At 57.1% G+C, this 18,416-nt stretch overlaps 1 protein-coding gene across 6 annotated transcripts in view; it reads left to right on the top strand.

Moving 5' to 3' along the window:
• The window catches only part of LOC114033344 (transmembrane protein 211-like), a 27,149-nt gene that overhangs the window by 1,102 nt on the left and 7,631 nt on the right, over positions 1-18,416 (top strand). For 4 of the 6 annotated variants that reach the window (XR_003567969.1, XR_003567970.1, XM_027848830.1 and 1 more), the window contains exon 2: positions 10,094-10,232. Coding sequence is in view for 4 of the 6 variants with exons in the window: in XM_027848830.1 (XP_027704631.1) it covers positions 10,094-10,232 (139 nt within the window). In the remaining 2 variants the exon portion in view is untranslated. Of the gene's footprint in view, positions 1-3,498; positions 3,734-10,093; positions 10,233-18,416 lie in introns of those variants that run through there. The other 2 variants (XM_027848832.1, XM_027848833.1) reach the window with 1 other exon arrangement.

The raw sequence follows: 18,416 nt of genomic DNA on the forward strand, positions 1-18,416 counted from the left end.
CCCCCCCCCCCCAAAGCTGCTTTTCTTCCAGCCTCAGGACCTGAGACTGTGGCTCCAAGGCCCTGGTCACTGAGAACTCGGGTTTGGCCTGGACCCTCTCCCTTCCCTCTCAATGCTCAGTCCTGCTTGGCTCTCTCACAACACCCCCAGGGCATCAGAGGGGCCACCACAGTCTCCTCTCTGTCCCTGACAATCCATCTCATGCACTGCTGCCACACTCATCTTTCTTGGCATGGATCTGTGCATCCCTTTCTGCTCTAATACCTTTAGTCACTCCCTTGCCCACTGAGACAAGACCAAACTTCTTCTGGCATTCAAGGCCCTGCAGTCTTCCTTGTCCACTGCTGTATTACTCCCTACCACATACTCTCAACTCTAATTCAGACCCACCTCTGCCCACAGAATGAGGGCTGCCCACTCGCTTACGTCTGTGCCTTTGTTCACACCATTCCCCTCCACCCCACCTGGGAGGTCTTACCTGTCCTTTGAAGCCCACCTCCTCCAGGCAGTCTTCCCCCACCACACTGCCACCCCTCCCTCAACATCTGTGGCAGCTTCCTGAGCCTCCTCTAAACTTTGTATCTCCCTCAGTCTTGGGGCAGGTGAGGTAAGTCACACAGCAGGGCAGAAGAAAATATTAGGTCTGTGCTCTCCCCTCCCTGCAGTCTAGCCAGCATCTGCTAATGGCCCAGCTTCTTCCCTGGGCCAGGTCTCTCATTCTCCATGGGCACCCCGGTGCCAACTCACCCATCTGGAGCCCTTTCTGGGTTGCAGTGGTATCCTTCCCATACCTTGGGAGAGGCAGGACCAGCCCATGCAGCCTTATTTGACAGATGAGGAAATGGAGGCACATGACTGACGGGGCATAGCCAGGAAGGGACAAAGGATCAGCCTCTGGCAGGTGTTCACGGGCATGTCCACAGCAGGGAGCAGACATGAAGGGTGCTGAGGACCCCGCCCTCAGCAAAGAGCAGGGGATGGGGAAGAGCCTTGAAGCTGTAGGCTGCGGATGATAGAGGGAGCCCTGAAGAGGTTTGCACTGGGGAGGGGGCAGCAGCCGCAGGAGGGTCCTGGTGGGTGGCAGTGGGGGAGAGCCAGAGGGGGCATCTCTCTGTGACGGCCCGGCTCCACCTGCAGCCCCCCAAGGGGCCCGCCCCATCCAGAGGCTTCACCTGTAAGACAAGAGGGAGACAGGCCATGGGCCCCAGCTCCCTCCTGGCATCTTTTGGGTCCTTGATCTGGGTGGGGGATCTGGGGAAACCTGGCCCTGGATCCACTCCCTCTCCACAGTCCCTGTTTCCCAGCCCACGTGCATAAGGAAGGAGTCCCACTGATGCTCTGAGCTCTGCATTCACTTCAGGTTTCTTCCCAGCTCTAAAAATAGCCTTGGAGCCCGAGTATTTTTGCTGCAGAAACAGGACACCAGCAGGTCCCAGGCACGTGCCAGCAGCGTCAGGAGGTGGGGAAGGGGCTGTGCAGCGGGCACGTTCAGAGCCTGGCAGGCCCCCGGGCTCCCTCACCAGCCAGGCCAGGGCAGCCAGCAGCCCTAGGGGTGGCCTCATCCTGAGGCAGATGTTTGCCAGGGTGGAAGGAGAATTGGAAAATTTGCGGAGTGCCCCTGGCAGGCGGGTGGGCTCAGCAGCTCTTCAGAGCCCAGAGCTCCAGATCGGGGTGGCCCCAGCCTGGCCCCCTGGAAAGCCCTCAGGAAGTCTGGGCTCACTCAGCTCTGTCAGCCAGGCCTCACTCTCCTGAGTGTACTGAGGTAGAGGCTGGTGGCCTGGTCCAAGAGCCGAGGCAGATGCCCTGGCTTTGAATGCTGACTCTGCCATGCACAGCTGCCCTCTCTGGGCTGCTTCACTTTCCTCCCCCATACATCGAGGGCCCTGGATAACATGTTCCAGTCCCTTGGTACTCTGAGGCCCCAGCCCTGCCCAGGGTAAACCCAGGTGGGCATCTGGTCTGCCCATGGCCTCACATGGAAGGCGGCTCTCCTGGAGAGCCTGGGCTCTGAGCTGGTCTCCATGAAGCCCTCATTTCGGGCTGCTGTCCATGTTGTCCCCCAAGACCCCTGGGGACACTTTGGTGACATCACAGGAGGGTTCAAGGAGGCTCAGCCAGAGTTTCAGCTGTGACTGAGCCTCACGTCCAGCCTCCCCTGGCCCGGGCAGGCCTGAGACTCCTTCTCCACCTGCACTCCACCGGACAGGAATCTTGGGGCAATCTCTCCTGGTCTCCCTGCTTCTGCACACAATCTGATATCAGGTCCTGCCCATCCCCCTCCCAGTTTCTCCTCTAGTCCCTGGTCCAGCGCCCCCTCGTCAGATGGCTTTCGGGCCTCTCCCCTCCCTCCATCGGGGGCCAAACTCCTGTTTCTCGCAGCTGCTCCAAGGCCTCTTGATGCTCCCCGTTGCCTCCTCCATAAGGGTCAGTCTCCTTGGCCTGGCATTCATAGTCCCTACCCACCCGGCTCCTAGCGGCCTTTCCGGCCCTCTGGAGCACACCGTCCAGGTATTCGGGGTTCCAAACAAATGCCTCTTTTCTTCTTCATTACTGTCCCTGTGGGTTCCAGACTCTGCCCTCATAGAGGCCATGGTGGTTTGTGATGGTCGGGCTCTGGGGTCACCGTGTGCCTGGAGATGGGGCCAGCCCTCCGTGGCTTCTCTCAGGTGGCCCTCGAGAGTTTCTGCAGCTCAGACATCCCTGGGTAGGCAGCTGTTCCGTCGTGTCTGACTCTCCGTGGCCCCATTCGCGGTTTTCTTGGCAGAGACACTGGAGTGGTTTGCCATTTCCTTCTCCAGCTCATTTTACAGATGAGGAAACTGAGGCAAGCAGGGTAAAGTGACTTGCCCAGGGCCACACAGCTAGGAAGTGTCTGAGGCCAGAAGTTTTCCTGACTCCCGGCCTGGCGCTCTGTGCACTATGGCACTGCCTAGCTGTCCAGGCAGTCCCTGTTACCCTTCCAAACAGCCCTGCTGGAGCACAGCCCCCTTGCCTTCCCTGGGGGGAAGCTGGATTTCCCGCTGGGTCTGGGTCGGGGTTTCAGGGTACTTCCCAAGCAGTTACCTGGCTGGCCCATCTGCCCCTGGGCCTCAGCAAGCCAAGTCAATGCCAGGCATCATGCTAAATGCTGGGAATACAAAAGAAACAGAAAACCTGCCCTCTGAGGGCTTACATTCTGTTGCGGAAAGACAATACCCCAGAGCAGATAGAGAAGGTGTCAAGGAATAGGTGTGGCGCCTAGAGCCCCCTGGGAGCTGAGCCTTGGGAACCCTGCTCATGGAACATCCTTGGGCGTTTCTGCTAGTGAAGGGCAGGCAGTCCCTAGAGGCCAAGTGCTGAAGGGGCTGGGGCGGGGCCCTGCCCTCCTGCCCATCTCCTCACATTCTTTCCAAGACTCACATCCTGTTTGAAGATGTCCCTGGGTCTCGAGTGGGAAGGGAAGTGGCCCTTGGTAAACAGCATCAGGAAACCTGGATAAGCCCCAGGAGAGGTCCTGACCCTGCCCTGGGCCCCACCCCCTCCTTCCTCTCTAGCAGGATGAAGCCTGGGCACTTCACTGTGGGGGGTGGGTCTGGCCCCCCCCTTCCCCTCCCCCACAGGCTCTGGTCCCTTTTAGGAACCATCAACTTAACTTGGCACCTGATCTGTGGCTGTTGCCTCCTGGTTCACTTAACAGATGTCTCTGCACTTTCAAGTTGGACACAAGCTCATTGGAGCCTATGGGGAAGGCCTGGTAGGTATAATTATTACCCTTTTACAGATGAGGCAACTGAGGCCAGAGTGCTTTATCAGTGACTTAGCTCAGTGTCTGACAAAGGAGGCATGGAATAAAGTGCTGGGTTAATGCCATCATCGCTAGCTGATGTCCGAGGCAGGGGACTGCTGGAAGGGACCTCCGAGGTCACCTAGCCCAACCCTCTCCATTTTACAGAAGAACAAATGGAGGCCTAAGGAGGTGGGGTGACTTGACCGAGGTCTCACATGTTGTAGAGGAGTGCAGCTCTTACCCCTCGTCCCAGGCAGTGTCTCCTCCATCCTTTCCAGGATTGTCTGCACTGGGAGCTTTGGGGGCACATGACCTCATAGATAGTGACTTGGTGGGAGGCTGAGGCATATAGGGGTCAGGAGGTTATCTCTTACCTTCCTCTGCCTTCCTCCTCCTCTGTGGCCACTGAGTTGCTGGGGATTGATTTCCCTTCCTTCTCAGCAGGGCAGAAGGCAAGCCCTTCTAGCCTGGCACTTGAGAGAGCCCCATCCCCTGGGTGATCAGGACAGCTGCCACTGAATAGACCAGGGAGGCAAGGCTGGGGACCTCCAGGCCAGGGCAGGAGCCAGAGGGAAGAAGACTGAGGGTCCACTCTCACCAACCTCACAGACTTCTGAGCACTCACTTTGGGCCCTTAGGACACAGATACTAGCTGACACTAGTCAGACCCCTGGGGCCAGATGCAGCTTCACCACTGGCCAAGTCCTTGACCCACTGCCCTCTCTGAGGTCCTTCCTCCCTGACCCTTGGGTCCCTCCCTTCTGAGCTGAGAACCCAGTCTGAGCTGGGTCCTCACTATCCTGAAGAGGAGGGTTTAGCCCAAAGAGACTGATCTTAGCACAACCTCAGAAGTAACTTTCTGACGATGCACTGGAGTGCCTTGCGAAGTAATGAGCTCCCTGTCATTGGCAGCGTTCAGGCCTCTCTCAGGAATTCAGCCTTGGGTGCCCGGGAGGTCCCTTCCAAAGCTGAGGCTGGCTGCTTGCCTCCAGTTTCCCTTCTCTCTGAGTTCCCTTCCCTCCACACTTGCCCGTCTGCTGCCCTGGGAAATGATCTGAGATTTCCTTCTGCAGGGGGCCCCTCTGGGGGCCTGGGATGGCAGCTGCTGTAGAGCTTGGGGGGCGGGGAATCTCTGTGGTCAGTGTGGAGATGAATCATCCCACCTAAAGGCAGGTTTACAGCCCCACTGGGGGCCGTTCATTGGTTTGGGGATGAGCAATCCATCTCCCTGGTCCTGGGCGATTCTGCTGCGTCTCTCCCCTCTTTGGAGCTTGGCAGGAACTTCTCAGCTTTTGAGGGCAGGGAAGGAGATTGATGGCCCTCCAGGGATGAAGCTGGGTCGGGCAGGGCTTTCAGAGGCTCTGCCCCATGCCATCCTGCATGGGCCCCCCTGGGGTCCCCTCCCGGACCAGAAGGGAGAACTCTGGGAGGGGACTCCCTTGCCCCACATCTCCTAACCCTAACCCAGCTGCACCTCAGTGGGAGGTACCTCAGCATTTGGTCCCTAATTCAGAGGCAGCAGCCAGTGCACACTGGATGGGGAGCTGTCTTTGGAGAGCCTAGCCCTGGCTCTGAGCCAAGGAGCTGTGTGGCCTTCAGCTTCAGCCCAAATGCAACCTCTCTGCTGCTGCCGGCCACTTCCTGCCCTCCAACCCAAGGCTGGAGCCCCAGCCTGGCTGCCTGCATCTTGCTTCTCAGTCCTTGACTCCTCAGCTTAGCCCAGCATGAGACTGGGCACCCATCTGGCACCAAGCGAGACTCCTGGCATTGCACGGACCCAGGCCCCTTCCTCAAGGCCTGGGGTTGGCAGAAAAGCAAGCCAGCCTTAAGCGCCTGCTGAGTGCCAGGGCCTGCTGGGTGCTGGGACAGAGAGAGAGACCTGAGAAGTTGGGCAGCTGCCCTGAGGGGCCCCAGCTCTGAGCAGCCCCTGTCCCCAGGGCTCAGTCCTGACCTCAGAGTTTGCAAAGGCCAGCTAGTCCAGTCAGCTCAGTCCACAGAGGCCCTGGGAAGGAGCATTTGCAGGGTATAACCCAGGGAATAAATGGTCAGTTGGGGATCCAGGTCCAGGCCTGACTCCACTGAACCCCATTGCCTTCCTGGGCCTCCCTACTGACTGCCACTGATGCTGGATGGGGCTCCTAGGAGGGATGGCTCATGCCCCCAGCCCTGCTCCCCTGGCACCCCCTGAGTTCTGGATGCTTCTCCCAGGGAGGCCAGAGACAGGGCAGCCCCAGACACCTGCTTCTACACTGACAGGCTTAGAAGGTCTCGGGCTGGTCTCAGGGCCTGGGAGAGAACCGGGATACACTTGGGGGCTGCTGGGACCCGCCCACTCCGAGCTGCCTGGCGGAGGGATTATTCACTACAAAGTGGGAAATGGTTCTTTTTTCTCCTCAGTCTCAGTCTCCTAGCCCTGGCTCTGAGCCAAGGAGCTGTGTGTTGGCACGCCAACAACAAAGCCCCTGGGGATTCCGGCCTTTCCTTCTGCTGGGCCCCCTCCCCAGCTGTGCCTGACTCCCGGAGCTGAAGTCTTGGGGAGCTGTTGAAGGCCCCACCCCGCTGGGGGGGTGGGGGAGGGGGGTGCCATGGCTGGGGTGTGCTGGGAGGGACGGGGGACTTCCTTGTGTCCCCAGGGTGACGGGGCTGGCCCTGACATCTCCCACTGATGATTCTGCCCTGTAGCTTTGGCCCAGCTTCCCTCAGCCTGCAGCCTCCCCTTTCCTTCTCTTCCTCCTCCACCCCTCCGGAGCCCCTCTGCTGCAGGTCTGATTCCCCTCACACCCTGCCTCCAGTCTCCCCACTGCAGCCCAATGTCCGTGGTCCACTTGCTCAGCTCTCAAATGGATCCTCCTACAACTTAGGTCTAGCTGTCGCACACACCCTTGGGTGGTTCCCTGGGTTGGGCCTTCAGGGCCCTTCACCATCTGCCCCCTGCTACTTTTCCAGTCTTCTCACTCCCCAGCTCGGACTCTTGGATCTGGTGAAGGCGCCTGACCTCATCCCTTCCCATCTCAATATCTCTCATCTTCACTGTCTCCCTGGCTAATGGCTCCTTCTCCCCTGGGTTCCCCATGCCTGGGGAATGGCCATGCCCACAAACCATCATCCCATGTGTCTCTCCTAGAAAAATCGGCTCCTGTCCCAGGTATTCCTCTTCCTCAGTCATTGTTAGTCTGGCCACCAACCTCATTACTTGCTCAGGTAACGGCTTGTTCAGGTATGTCCTGGGAAAGCAAGTGCTCAGGGCTCTGGCCTGGGCCCTTTTCTTTCTCCCTGGTAATCTCCTCTGCTCGCATGGGTTCCATTAGCATCTCTGTCGATAATTCTCAGAGTGATTTATTCAACCCCAGTCCCTTTCTTGAGCACTAGACTCATGCCACCCCCTGCTGCTGGCCATCTGCAATCAGACATTCCATAGGCGTCTCGAACTCCAGGAGTCCAAAGCAGGACCCTGCCCAGACGGCCTCCACGGCAGTCACATTCCTTCCTGTGGGAGCTGTTCCTAACGTCTGCATCTGACCGTGTCACTGCCCTGCTCCCTAGTGCACCCTCCCTTTCTTGGCATCTGAAACCCTTTGTGACCTGACTTTCAACTCACCACACCTTGCAGCCAAGCTGGTCTCCTTGGAGGAAGTTGAGGATAAGCTATTTCCTCTCCCACCCGCCGTGCCTTTTCACTGGCTGGTTCCCTTGCCTGAAATGTGCTTTCCCTTTACCACTATGTCTGTCTTTCAAGATAGATTAGATAGGTAAGTAGAGGAAAGAAAGATGGATAGATAGATGATAGATAGGTTTTTTGTTATTGTTCAGTCATTCTTCAGTTGTGTCCAACTCTCTGTGACCCCATTGGGGGTTTTCTTGGCAGAGATACTGGAGCAGTTTGCCATTTCCTTCTCCAGCTCATTTGACAGATGAAGAAACTGAGGCAAACAGGGTTAAATGACTTGCTCAGGGTCACACAGCTTGGAAGTGTCTGAGGCCAGACTTGAACTCACAAAGATGAGTTTTCCTGACTCCAAGTCCAGTGCTCTATTCCTTGTGCCACTTAGCTTTCCCTGAAAGATAAGTAGATGAATACAAATAGATAGATAGATAGATAGATAGATAGACAGATAGATAGATAGATAATGAGGGTAGATAAACAAATGGACAGACAGAAATGATGGATGGATGGATGGACAGATAGAAGGATAGACAGATGGGTGGATAGAAGGATGGACAGATGATGGATGGATAGACTAAGAGATGAAGAGAAGGATGGACAGTAGGATGGACAGATAGTAACTAGATGATAGACAGATGAACATGCGGATATCTAGATAGCCAGATAGATGGATGGATGGACAGAGAGATAGATAGATAGATAGAAGGATGGACAAATAGATGATGGATGGATAGATAGCTGGACAGGCAGCCAGATAGGAATTAGATGATGGACAGATGAACATGTGGACAGATAGCTGGACAGACAGATGGAAAAGTGGATGGACGGTTATAAATTCTTACTATAGGCCAGGCGCTGAGACTGACATGAGCAGGTCAGATGGCCGCTCTCCTCAAGCAGCCCACAGTCGGTTGAGAGGGACAACTGAAGGAAGCACAGCCGGAAGACGGGGAGCGGGTGGCCTGCCCACGGGACATTTGAGTGCTGGTCGGTGGCCTGATCTGGGCAGCGGGCACCCCGCCTGGCTGGGGCAGAAGGTGCGTGCCGAGACACGGGATGGGAGCGACACGGGGACGTGGAGGTGCCTCCCACTCCCCTTTGGTGGGCTGGCTTGGGCAGTTGGCACCATGCCAGGCCCTAGGGGGCATGGGGAAGGTGTGCAGCAGTGCCAGGGCGCTTCTTCAGGTTGTCAGCAGCCTGTTCATCCTCTAGCTCTGATTTATCAACTGAGTAGGGGGGGAGCTGGGAGGAGATCGCATTGGCTTGTTTCCATGGCAACCCTATCGCCTCTGAAGTGGGCTGTAAAAGGAAGTATGTGAGTGGTGGCATCTTGAGCTGGACCAGGGTGATCTCTGGGAGGCGAAGCACAGTAGGGGGAGCGGTGTTGGGAGGTCCGCTCTGGCCAAACCTCGGGTGCACTGGCATCGGCAGTTAGCGGGCTCCCCTCCACCTGGTAGAAAGGTCGCAGGATCGGGGCCTCAGGGACCATTGTGAACAAGAGTCCACTGGAACAGCCCTGAATGGTGCCAGTCCTTTCTGGGCACCTCGTGAGGCAGCACCTCGGAGAGTTCCAGGTGGGGGAAGTTTGTCCCACCTCCATCAGCCTCTGGGCAGCTTCGCCTCCTCATTCCTGGTTCCGCCCTTGAGGACTAGCATTTCCACCCCCACCCCTACCCCCAGGCGTTCTCTCTCCAGAGCCAACACACCCAGTTCCTTCAGCTGGAGGTCCCGGCTCTCCCCACTCCCCCGGCCACCCTCCTCCCGGCACTGACTTTGGCTTGTCAGTGCCCTTGGCAGACCATGAGGTCCAGATCTGAGCCAGTCCTCCACATGGGGTCCAACCAGGGCAGAGGAGAGTGGGTGAATCACCTGCCTGCCCCTGGGCACCAGCTCCACCTCTGGTATGTGACCCAGCTCTGGCTGCCCTCAGGGAGCTCACTGGAAGCAGGCAACTCTCTGCAGATGCCCTGAAGTGCCAGGGGGCAGAACAGAAAGAGGCTAGAGAGACCGGGGTTTGAGGCCTGCCTTGGACTTTGATGGACCCATTGCATAAGCTTTGGGCCTCAGTTAGCTCACCTGTAAAATGTGTTAGCAGGACACGCACAGGGCCTGCCATCCTGGGTCATGGTCGGGCCCCCGGCACTGTGGCTGATATGACCCAGGGGCCTGTGGGCACCAAGCAGTGACTTCTCTGAGACCAGGGAAGCCTGAGTAGAGGCGGCATTTAGCTAGGCCTTGATGGGTACATGAAAACTAGAGGTGGGCAGGAGTGAGGCAGCTATCTCAGACTCTGGAGCTGTCCTTCCTTGTCACCCCTCATCCTGAGCCCTGCTCGCTGAGGTAAGGGTGGGTCTGCAGTGCCTGGAGGCATCCACACTGGAGCCCTGGGGCCTGGCCCTGTCCATTGCTGACTCGAACAGCCATGTCTCCCACCCTGGAGCCTGGAGCTCACCCTGTCCCTCACTGACCCTGGTGGCGTGTTTCTCCCACCGTAGGGCCCGTCCCCATCCCTCGCTGACCCGGTGGCCCGTGTCTCCCACCCTGGGACCCTGCCCTGTCCCTCGCTGACCCAGGTGGCATGTTTCTCCCACCCTGGAGCCCGTCCCCATCCCTTGCTGACCCGGGGGCCTGTGACTCAGCGGCTTCCCTCTCTGTCCCCACAGACCAGCACCGTGCTATGCTCAGGAGGCTGCGTGCTTCTGGCCCTCAGCGCCCTGCTGGCGGTCGTCTCTGTCTTCCTCCCCAGTGGGCTCTTGGAGAGGCGAGTCTGTGCCCTGGCCGGATACATGCAGATGGCAGCAGGTGAGTTCCTCCCTCCTCCCCCAGCTGTCTAGGCCCGGCTGTCAGCCCCACCCTCGCTCCACTCGGGGCCCCTTTGCTTTCCTCGTTCTCTTGTGGAACCAGAGGGCAGAGGTGTTGGTGGCAAGAACTGAGGGTTCTCCCTCCAAGGTCAGGAGAGGATCAGCATTTAGGGAAGGCTGGAGAGGCCTGAGGAGGGTCTCAAAAGTCATCCGCAATGGCTCCCCCCACCATAAAACTCCCCCTGCAGTATCAATGATGATTCAGTCCAAGCTTGAAGCCTCCCAGGGATAGAGAGCTCACTACCTTATGAGACAGCTCATCCCACTGGGGGATACTCTCCTTGGGGGAACGTTTTCTTCTGTGGATTGCCCCAAAATAACCCCCTCCTTGCCCGCTAGCTCAGGGCAGGGCCCACAAGAGGCAGAATGGTGCCACGTCCCCAGCGGCCTCCTCAGCATCCACGTGGCCACCAGCCTGCTTGGCCTGGATGGACTGACCCAGCCAAGAGCCCTGTGTCTGGACGGGGTGACAGTGGCCCTAATGGCTGTCATGAGGGCGAGCAGAGTCAGGGATGGGGCTGGAGGCTTTTCACTCACTCTGTTCCTGACTTGGGAAAGTTGCTTCTCTCTGAGCCTTAACTTCTACATCTGTAAGATGGGGTCATAGTGCTCATGGCAGTGATGTCGCGAGGTTGTCAGCGACCTCTGATCACTCACTGCCACCCCACCCCTGAATGGCTTTGCCCTTGGCCTTGGGTGGAGGCAACCACTCGGAAGTTCTAGGACAGGAGAGGCCGGGAGGGAAGCAGGCTCCAGGAGGCTGGGACTCAGTGTGCGCCCCTCCCCCTTCCCCAGGAATTCTTCATTACTGCTGCCCACTGGTCTCTGCCCCACAGGACCCCGTGTTCTTTTGGGTTTCCTTAAGCTCCCAGTTCTGGGGGGCAGGAAAGAGCACAGGAGTGAGTGCTATTGTTGGTGTCCTGTCTCCATGGCCCCAGGCACCACTGCCCCTCCTCTGGACACCAGACTGTGTAGTCCCCAGCCTTTGGCCTGCTGCGGGAAGGGGGCACACAGAGGGTGAGGTTGGGCAAGGCTGGCATCAGCCCAGGGGTGCCAGGAGGGTTAAAGAGACGCCTTTGTTTCTGTTCTGTGCATTGGTGCATGGGCCCAGCCCCTCTGACGCGCTGGCTGGGCCCAGCGTCTTGGGTCTGTGAGCGCAATTAGGGTTAGAGGATTGTGGCCGGAATGAGGAACAAGGCAGCTTGGCCTACTTGGATTCCGCAGGGACTCGGGCCCTGCTTCTGCAAGGCCTCCTTTCTGCTGCCCCCTCCACAGCCTGGGCATGGTGTGGGGGGAGGGGGGCAGCGGCAGCTTAATTCAGCCATTGGCTGTCTTCCCCACGAGGGCAGAGCAGGGCGGAACAGCCCCATTCCGGGTAAGAAACGGCTGCGGGCTGAGCCCACCCCTCACATCCTGCCTCAACATCTCCCTAGGACTGACCAGTAGGCTCAGCACCGACAGGGGCCCCTGCTCAGTGACTGAGAGGGGTCAGTGCATATCAATCCACCAGTCACCAGGTGTTTATTAAGTCCCTACTGCGTGCTGGGCCCTGGGCTTGGGCTACAAGTACAAAGAATGAAACAATCCCTGCTCCCAAGGGCTGACGGTCAGTGGGGGAGACAGTAAGGACAGGTAGAAACATGAAGTGATAAAAACAGAGGAGCAGCCAGGGGGCGCCGTAGTGCACAGAGCGCCAGGCCTGGAGTCAGGATGACTCATCTCCCTGAGTTCAAATCCAGCCTCAGACACTTCCTAGCTGTGTGACCCTGGGCGAGTCACTTCACCCTGTGTGCCTCAGTCTCCTCATCTGTCCAATGAGCTGGAGAAGGAAACGGCAGACCGCTGCAGCATCTCTGCCAAGAAAACCCCAGATGGGGCCACCAAGATCGGACACTTCTGAACAACAAATGTGAAGCATTTAAATGTGGAGCAGCTGCAGAGGGAAGCCGTAGGCATTTGGGGGGATCAGAGACAAGGCTGGGCTTAAGCGGGTCTGAGAGGAACAGGGGACACCAGGAGGCAGAGGTGGGGAGGGAGGGCATTCCTGGCCCCGGGCGAGACCAGTGCAGAGGTCTACCTACAGGCTGACGACATCCTCAGCAGGTGGCCTGATCCACTTTGACCATCCTGTCCACGTCCTGCACACTGTCCCCTCCGGTGAGCCAGATCTCACCCTCTCCACAAGGCTCTTCTTGGGTCTGGCTGCCCAGGGAGCCCAGCTGGCCCCTGGTGCAGGGGAGCATTCCTGGGGTGGGGGGCAGACCCCTCCTTGCTGCAAACTAGCCCTGGGCCTCAGTTTCTTCTCCTGTAAAATGAGGGGGTTGAGCTCTGAGGCCTGAGATTCCTTTAAGCTCTAAGTGTCTTTGAGACAGACTCCCTCCTTGGAGCAGCCTTCTCTGGTGAGTGCCCATGCTGGGCCCCACCTCTGCCCATTTCCTCTCTCCTGTTGCCTTGGGGCAGTCTCTGCCTGGCAAAGTGGGAACTGCCTCAGATGGACCCTCTTGGAGGGCAGAGAGTCAGTCCCAGGCCTTCATGCCACACTGAGGCACGCGGCGTCACCCCGGGACAGGATGGGGTTGTGCTCCAAGTCAGGGACCAGGTTAGGTCTGGCCAAAGGCAGGCATCCCTAAACGCTCTGTTCTTGGGGCGAGGGCACTGTCTGTGAGGAGAGGATGGGGCTGCTTTTCCATGAGATGAGTGGTCCTCACGGTGAAGGGGGTCCCCAGAAGGCATAGGCTGGAGTCTGGCTTTGATTTGCCATGAAGTGAGAGGCAGGGCAGTCTGGCTAGAACGGAGGTCAAGCTTGTGTCTGCCCAAAGTGGGACAAGTATGTAGGGTGAACCAAACCACTCACTGGTCTGGGGTGAACTCCAGTAATGTGGACCAGCCAGATTCAGCCCACTGCCCTCCCCAGTCTTCTCCTGCCCTTGAAGGTGGAACAGGGCTTAGTGCCCACATCCAGGGCCCAGCCCTTCTCAGCCCCTAGGGGGCCCAGAGGGAGAGAGGGAGGAAGGAAGGAGGGAGAGGAGAGTGAAGAAAGGAAGGGGGAGGGAGGGAGGCAGGGAGGCACAGGAGCCAGTGAGTGCAGGCAGAATCCAGCCTCTTCTTTTACAAGTGTGGAGGTGCTGGAATCTGGTTTCTCCCCCACCCCTATCCCTGATACACACACAGATAATTGATATGATCACAACAGGGGCAGATAACAAAGACAACAGTTTATTTATATGCTAATGAAATGCAAAACTGTGTCTGGCCCTGTTCCGCCTTTGGGAAGTGTGAAGGAGTTCTCTGAATGGAAGGGCAGCTGGGCTTGAGTTGAATGTGCCTGCACGTCATGCCCCTGAAGGGGAGGGCTTGGGAAAGCTAAGCCTCCCTCCCCCAAGCCTGGAGTGGAAGAGTAGGAAGCCTTCAGGGTGGGGAGCTGAGACTCCTTGGCCAGACAGAAATAGACCCTGGGAGCAGCTCTTGAGGCAGGAAACAGCTTCGCTGGCTGCAAAGAGAGTTGGCTATGGATTCAACAGACGAGTATCCCTGGCAACCGAGAGTCGAGCTGGGGAGCTAAGAAGGAAGCCCCAGGAGTCGTGCTGAGCAAGCAGCCCAGCAGGGGAAGCATCCCAAGCAATGTAGGGCTGACTACGTGCTGCCCACGCTCCCTAACTGCCCCATTCATGCCTGTGCCTTCTCTTGAGCACAAAGCGTACTTGTGTAGGCTCTTGGAGTTGGGGTGGGGGGCGGGAAGTGGATATTTTGTAACTACTATTGTCACTCTGCCAGTTTAGTAAATACCTTTGCTGTGAGTCAGTTATGTCAGTTATGGACTATTAAAGGTAGCCTCACTGGTGGGGGCTCCTAAGACTGAAGATTCACAGGATACTCTTTAAACTTGAGGTAGTCAACCCCCTGGGGATCCAACCTGCAAACCTGCATGTAAATTGGGGGGAGGGGATCCCCAGAGAAGGCTCCCCCCTGAGGGAGCACTTCAGGGAGGGAATTGTGGACTCTGAGCTGGATTCCACAATAGGGAAGGCTCTAGATGTTGTCTGCCTAGGTCTCCATCTGCAGCCTCAAGCCATTAGGATGTGGTTGCCTCCCACCCACCCTGGTCACAGTAAAGCTGTTTTCAAACCTGAAGTGTATGGGGCGTGGCACATAGTAGGAGCTTTAAAATGCTTGCCTGATGGATGGATGGATTGGGGACAATTAATCACAACCAATCAACAAGCATTGATTAGGGCCAGGTACTGAGGATCCAAGCACAAAGAATAATTGAACAGTCCCTTTGGGCAAGGCCACCTGATCTCCTGAGGGGGCGTCACTGAATATTTGTGGCCAGGCAGTGGTCAGGATAGAATGGCAAGGTGTGAGTGGTCAGGCCCCTGTTGGGAGGGGATGAGGGCCTGAGCCTGGCTGGTCTGTGGAGGGGCAGGGAGGGGACAGCCTTGGGAGGCATTCTGAAGGATGCCCACCGACAAGACTTGCTGACCAGTGAGATGTCCAGCTGGAGATGTGGGCCTGGAGCCCTGGAGAGAAGGCGGGGAGGGAATGAGTGGTTGATCTTGAGGAGACAGTGAAACCATGGGAGGGCAGTGCAGAGTGAGAGGAGGTGGACCACTGGCCCCAGAGTCATCCTTGATGGTCCGAGGGGGCAGCCTCTCTTCTGGCCTTCTCTCTGTCTTCCACCTTCCCCAGGGAGGAGGCCCCCCAACAAGGCCAATTCTTTGATGGGGAGCGTCCTGGACGCCATGGAGGCACACAGAGTCATTAACCTGGCCACACGCTCCCTGGTGTCTCAGCTACTCCCCAACACATGGCTCAGTTATAGCCTGTCCCTACTGGTCAGTGTCAGGCACAGACAGGCGAGGGGCAGGGAGAGGGAGTCTTAAAATATCAGAGCTGACATCCCAAGGACTTCCAAGGTCACCCAGCTAGTAAGTGTCAGAAAGCCTGTGTCCCCTAAGTCCAAGACCAGCGCCTGTGTCAATGCCCACTTGGACCAAGGCCAGGGGGATGGGGACCGATGCTGGGCAGAGCACTTCAGGGAGTCTGGGGTACCACAAGGGCAGGTGTCCAGAGGTATCTGCTCCCAGGGGCCAGCTGGGTTTGGCTGTTGGTCAGTGCCTGGGGCCAGGAGTCAGCCTTGGAGTAGAGGCCCATGGAGAGAGCAGACCCAGGACTTTGTGAGTCCAGGGCTGCGTGCTCCAAGTTTAACATGCAATAGGAGGAGAAGGAGAGGAGAAAGCCCTCTTGGTCCAGCCCAAAGACCCAAGCACTCATTGATTCTTTAGGCCAGATGCCAGAATGCCATCCCTACAGCAGACCCCAGTGGCCTGGTCCTGAGCACAGTGCCGGGCCCTTAGGCCGTGCTGAGAGCTAAAGAAACTCCAAGAATTCCAGGACCTTATGAATCCTCTCTGCAACCTCCCTCATGCAGATTCAGGCAGCCTCCATCTGCACAGCCCTGGCTGGGTGGAGGGGACCTCCCATTCCCTTTCTCAGTCCTCTTGACTGGGGAATCACAAGATTCTGCCTCACGGGGGCTATGTCTGTGCTCTCCCATTCACTTTCTCATGGAGTCATACTGTAGGTGGCTGGCTGCCGGTGTACTGGGTCTGCATTGGAGGATCACCAGCTTGCTGGGAGGCTTTCTTCCTGGGAGAGGGAGCTTGCAGTCACTCTAGAACATTATTGCCATCACAATCTTTCCAGTATCACACTGTGTGCTTGGGCAGAAACAGTCTTCTCTGCTGTCTGCTAGCTGGAAGTAGAACCATTTCTGAGGCCTGCACATCCCCATCCCCTGGTTCTGGGGCTGAGTGACAATCAGACTGGAGAGAAAGTAGCCATCAACGGACCCTGGCCTAGGGCCAGGGAGGGATCCAGACAGAAGGTCCCCCATGCCCAAAGGGGGAGAGGAGGAAGCTGTCATTGGCCAGCCTTGACGGCTTGATGTCGTCCAGGCTGGTCCTGCACCTCAGGGGCCTCTTTCCCCCTCCAGAGCTTTCTGTCACTGTTCTGTTGCTGCCTTTCCTACAGACTATAGGCAAAGGCTTTCCCTAGCCCCAGAAGTCTCTGGTGGGTCATGCAGCTGCCCATGTGGCTGGCTCTGGGTAGCTCACCCTTGCAGGACAAGGGAAGGACAGTGCAGTGGTAAGCTGTTATTGTTGTTTACCTGGTCTCTGGTATTAGGGGTGCAAGAGCTGCTGATGAGGAAACTCCCATGACCAGTGCCGCCATCCCCTCCGGAGTTTGGCCCACGTCCCAGGGAAGTGAAGGAACATGACCAGCCCATACGGTTACCACTTCAGAAGCAGGACTTCCTGACTCCTGGCTGCCTCTGATGCTGTGCTGTGCTGCCCCTGGGGGCCTGGAAAGGAGGAAAGGGGGAAAGTGGGCCCTCCCCTGCTGCCTGTGGGGAGCAGGGCTCCTTTGGAGCAGTTTATGCATTTCCTTTTAGCTTTGAGGGAGGAAACCCAGAGTTATTTTTAATTCTCACAAAGTAACATTCAAAGGGAGGCCCAGGTCTCTGCCAAGGGAGGGTGCGGTTGGCTTGGTGGGCTGGCCTGGGTTGGACTGCCCTGAGGACTGACAGCCCTGGCCAGGCTTTCTGCTGTCTCATCCGGGCCAACGCCCTCAGTTCCCACAAGGCCAGAAGGAGTGAGGGGCCACATCTCACCATAGTCAAGCTGTTCCTCTGACCCCACTACCCTCAGGATGCAGGGCACGAGCCCTGACCTGGGTCTCTTACTGCTGGGATGGGCTATGTGGATGCATTCTCTCCCCTGGTCCCTCTTGCCAATAATTATTCTTTGGAGTTTTCCATTTTGATGCCCTCTGTAGCGTAATAATTATTATTATGCTAGAAATTCCAGCTAGTTTTGCAGAACACTTTACATATGTTAACTTATTTGATCTTCACAACAACCCTGGGAGGTAGGTTATATTATTATCCCCATTTTACAGATGAGAAAACTAAGGCAGACAGGTGAAGTGACTTGTCCAGGATCATGCAGCATTACGTGTCTGAGGCAGAATTTGAACTCAGGTCTTCTTGACTCTAGGCCAGCACTCTGTGCACTGTAGTGCCCCCTAGCTGCTCCTTACTCAGTGATCGAAATGATGACCTTTCTTCAGTCAGTGGGAGGATTTGTGCAGAACAAGGAACAGGACTGAATATCTCCTGACTCCTTACCCTCCGAAGGGAAAGAATCAGGAGCCCCAGAAAGTGAGTGCCCGCCTGTGGTGCGGCATCTGCCAGTGGAGGAATCTTTCCCCCCAACACCCATCAGGCGCTGGGTGGGGTGGGGAGAGGAGGGCAGCTCTTTTACTGATTCCCCTGAGATCAGAGGCATTCATGGAATTAAGTCAACAAGCATTATTAAGCACCGGACTATGTGCCTGGCACTGTACTAAGCAATGGGATATAAAGAAAGGCAAAAAGCAGTCCCTGGCCTCAAGGAGCTTACAATCTAATGGGGCAGACAACATGCAGTAAACCACATACAAACAAGGATAAATAGGAAATAATGAACAGAGGGAAGGCACTAGAATTAAGAGGGGTTGGTGTTCCTGAATTAGGGTATACGTGTCGGGAATCGGTTGTAAGAAGCCGGGAGGGGTGGGAGGGAGCCTAGATAGGAGGCTTCGAATAACAAGCAGAGCATCTTGTATTTGATTCTAAAGGTGATAGGGAGCCCCTGGAGTTTGTGGAGTAGGGGCTGACATGTCAGACCCGGGTTTTAGGAAAATCCCTGAATAGAGGATGGACTGGAGTGGGGGGAGACTGAGGCAGGCAGCCTCTCCCCCCCACCCCCGCCCCCAGCAGCTACTGTAATTGTCCAGGGGTGAGGGGATGAGGGTCTGCACCAGGGTGGGGGCAGGGTCAGAGGAGAGGAAGGGGCAGATTGGAGAGATGTTGTGGAGGTAGAAACAATAGTACTTACCAACTCTGGGGGCGGAGTGAGAAGCAGAGAAGGAGCCCAAGGCTTCCAGCCTGGGTGACTGGGACAAAGGTGCTTCTCTCCACCATTAAGCAGAAGTTAGAAGGAGAGGGCATGGGAGAAGGAGCGGGAGCTGGGCTCGGGCTCTGGCTCTGGGCTCTGGCTCTGGGCTCTGGGCTCTGGGCTCT

This window comes from Vombatus ursinus, unplaced genomic scaffold (assembly GCF_900497805.2).
Source record: "Vombatus ursinus unplaced genomic scaffold, bare-nosed wombat genome assembly UNPS02006874.1, whole genome shotgun sequence".
In the NCBI taxonomy this organism is placed as follows: Eukaryota; Metazoa; Chordata; class Mammalia; order Diprotodontia; family Vombatidae; genus Vombatus; species Vombatus ursinus.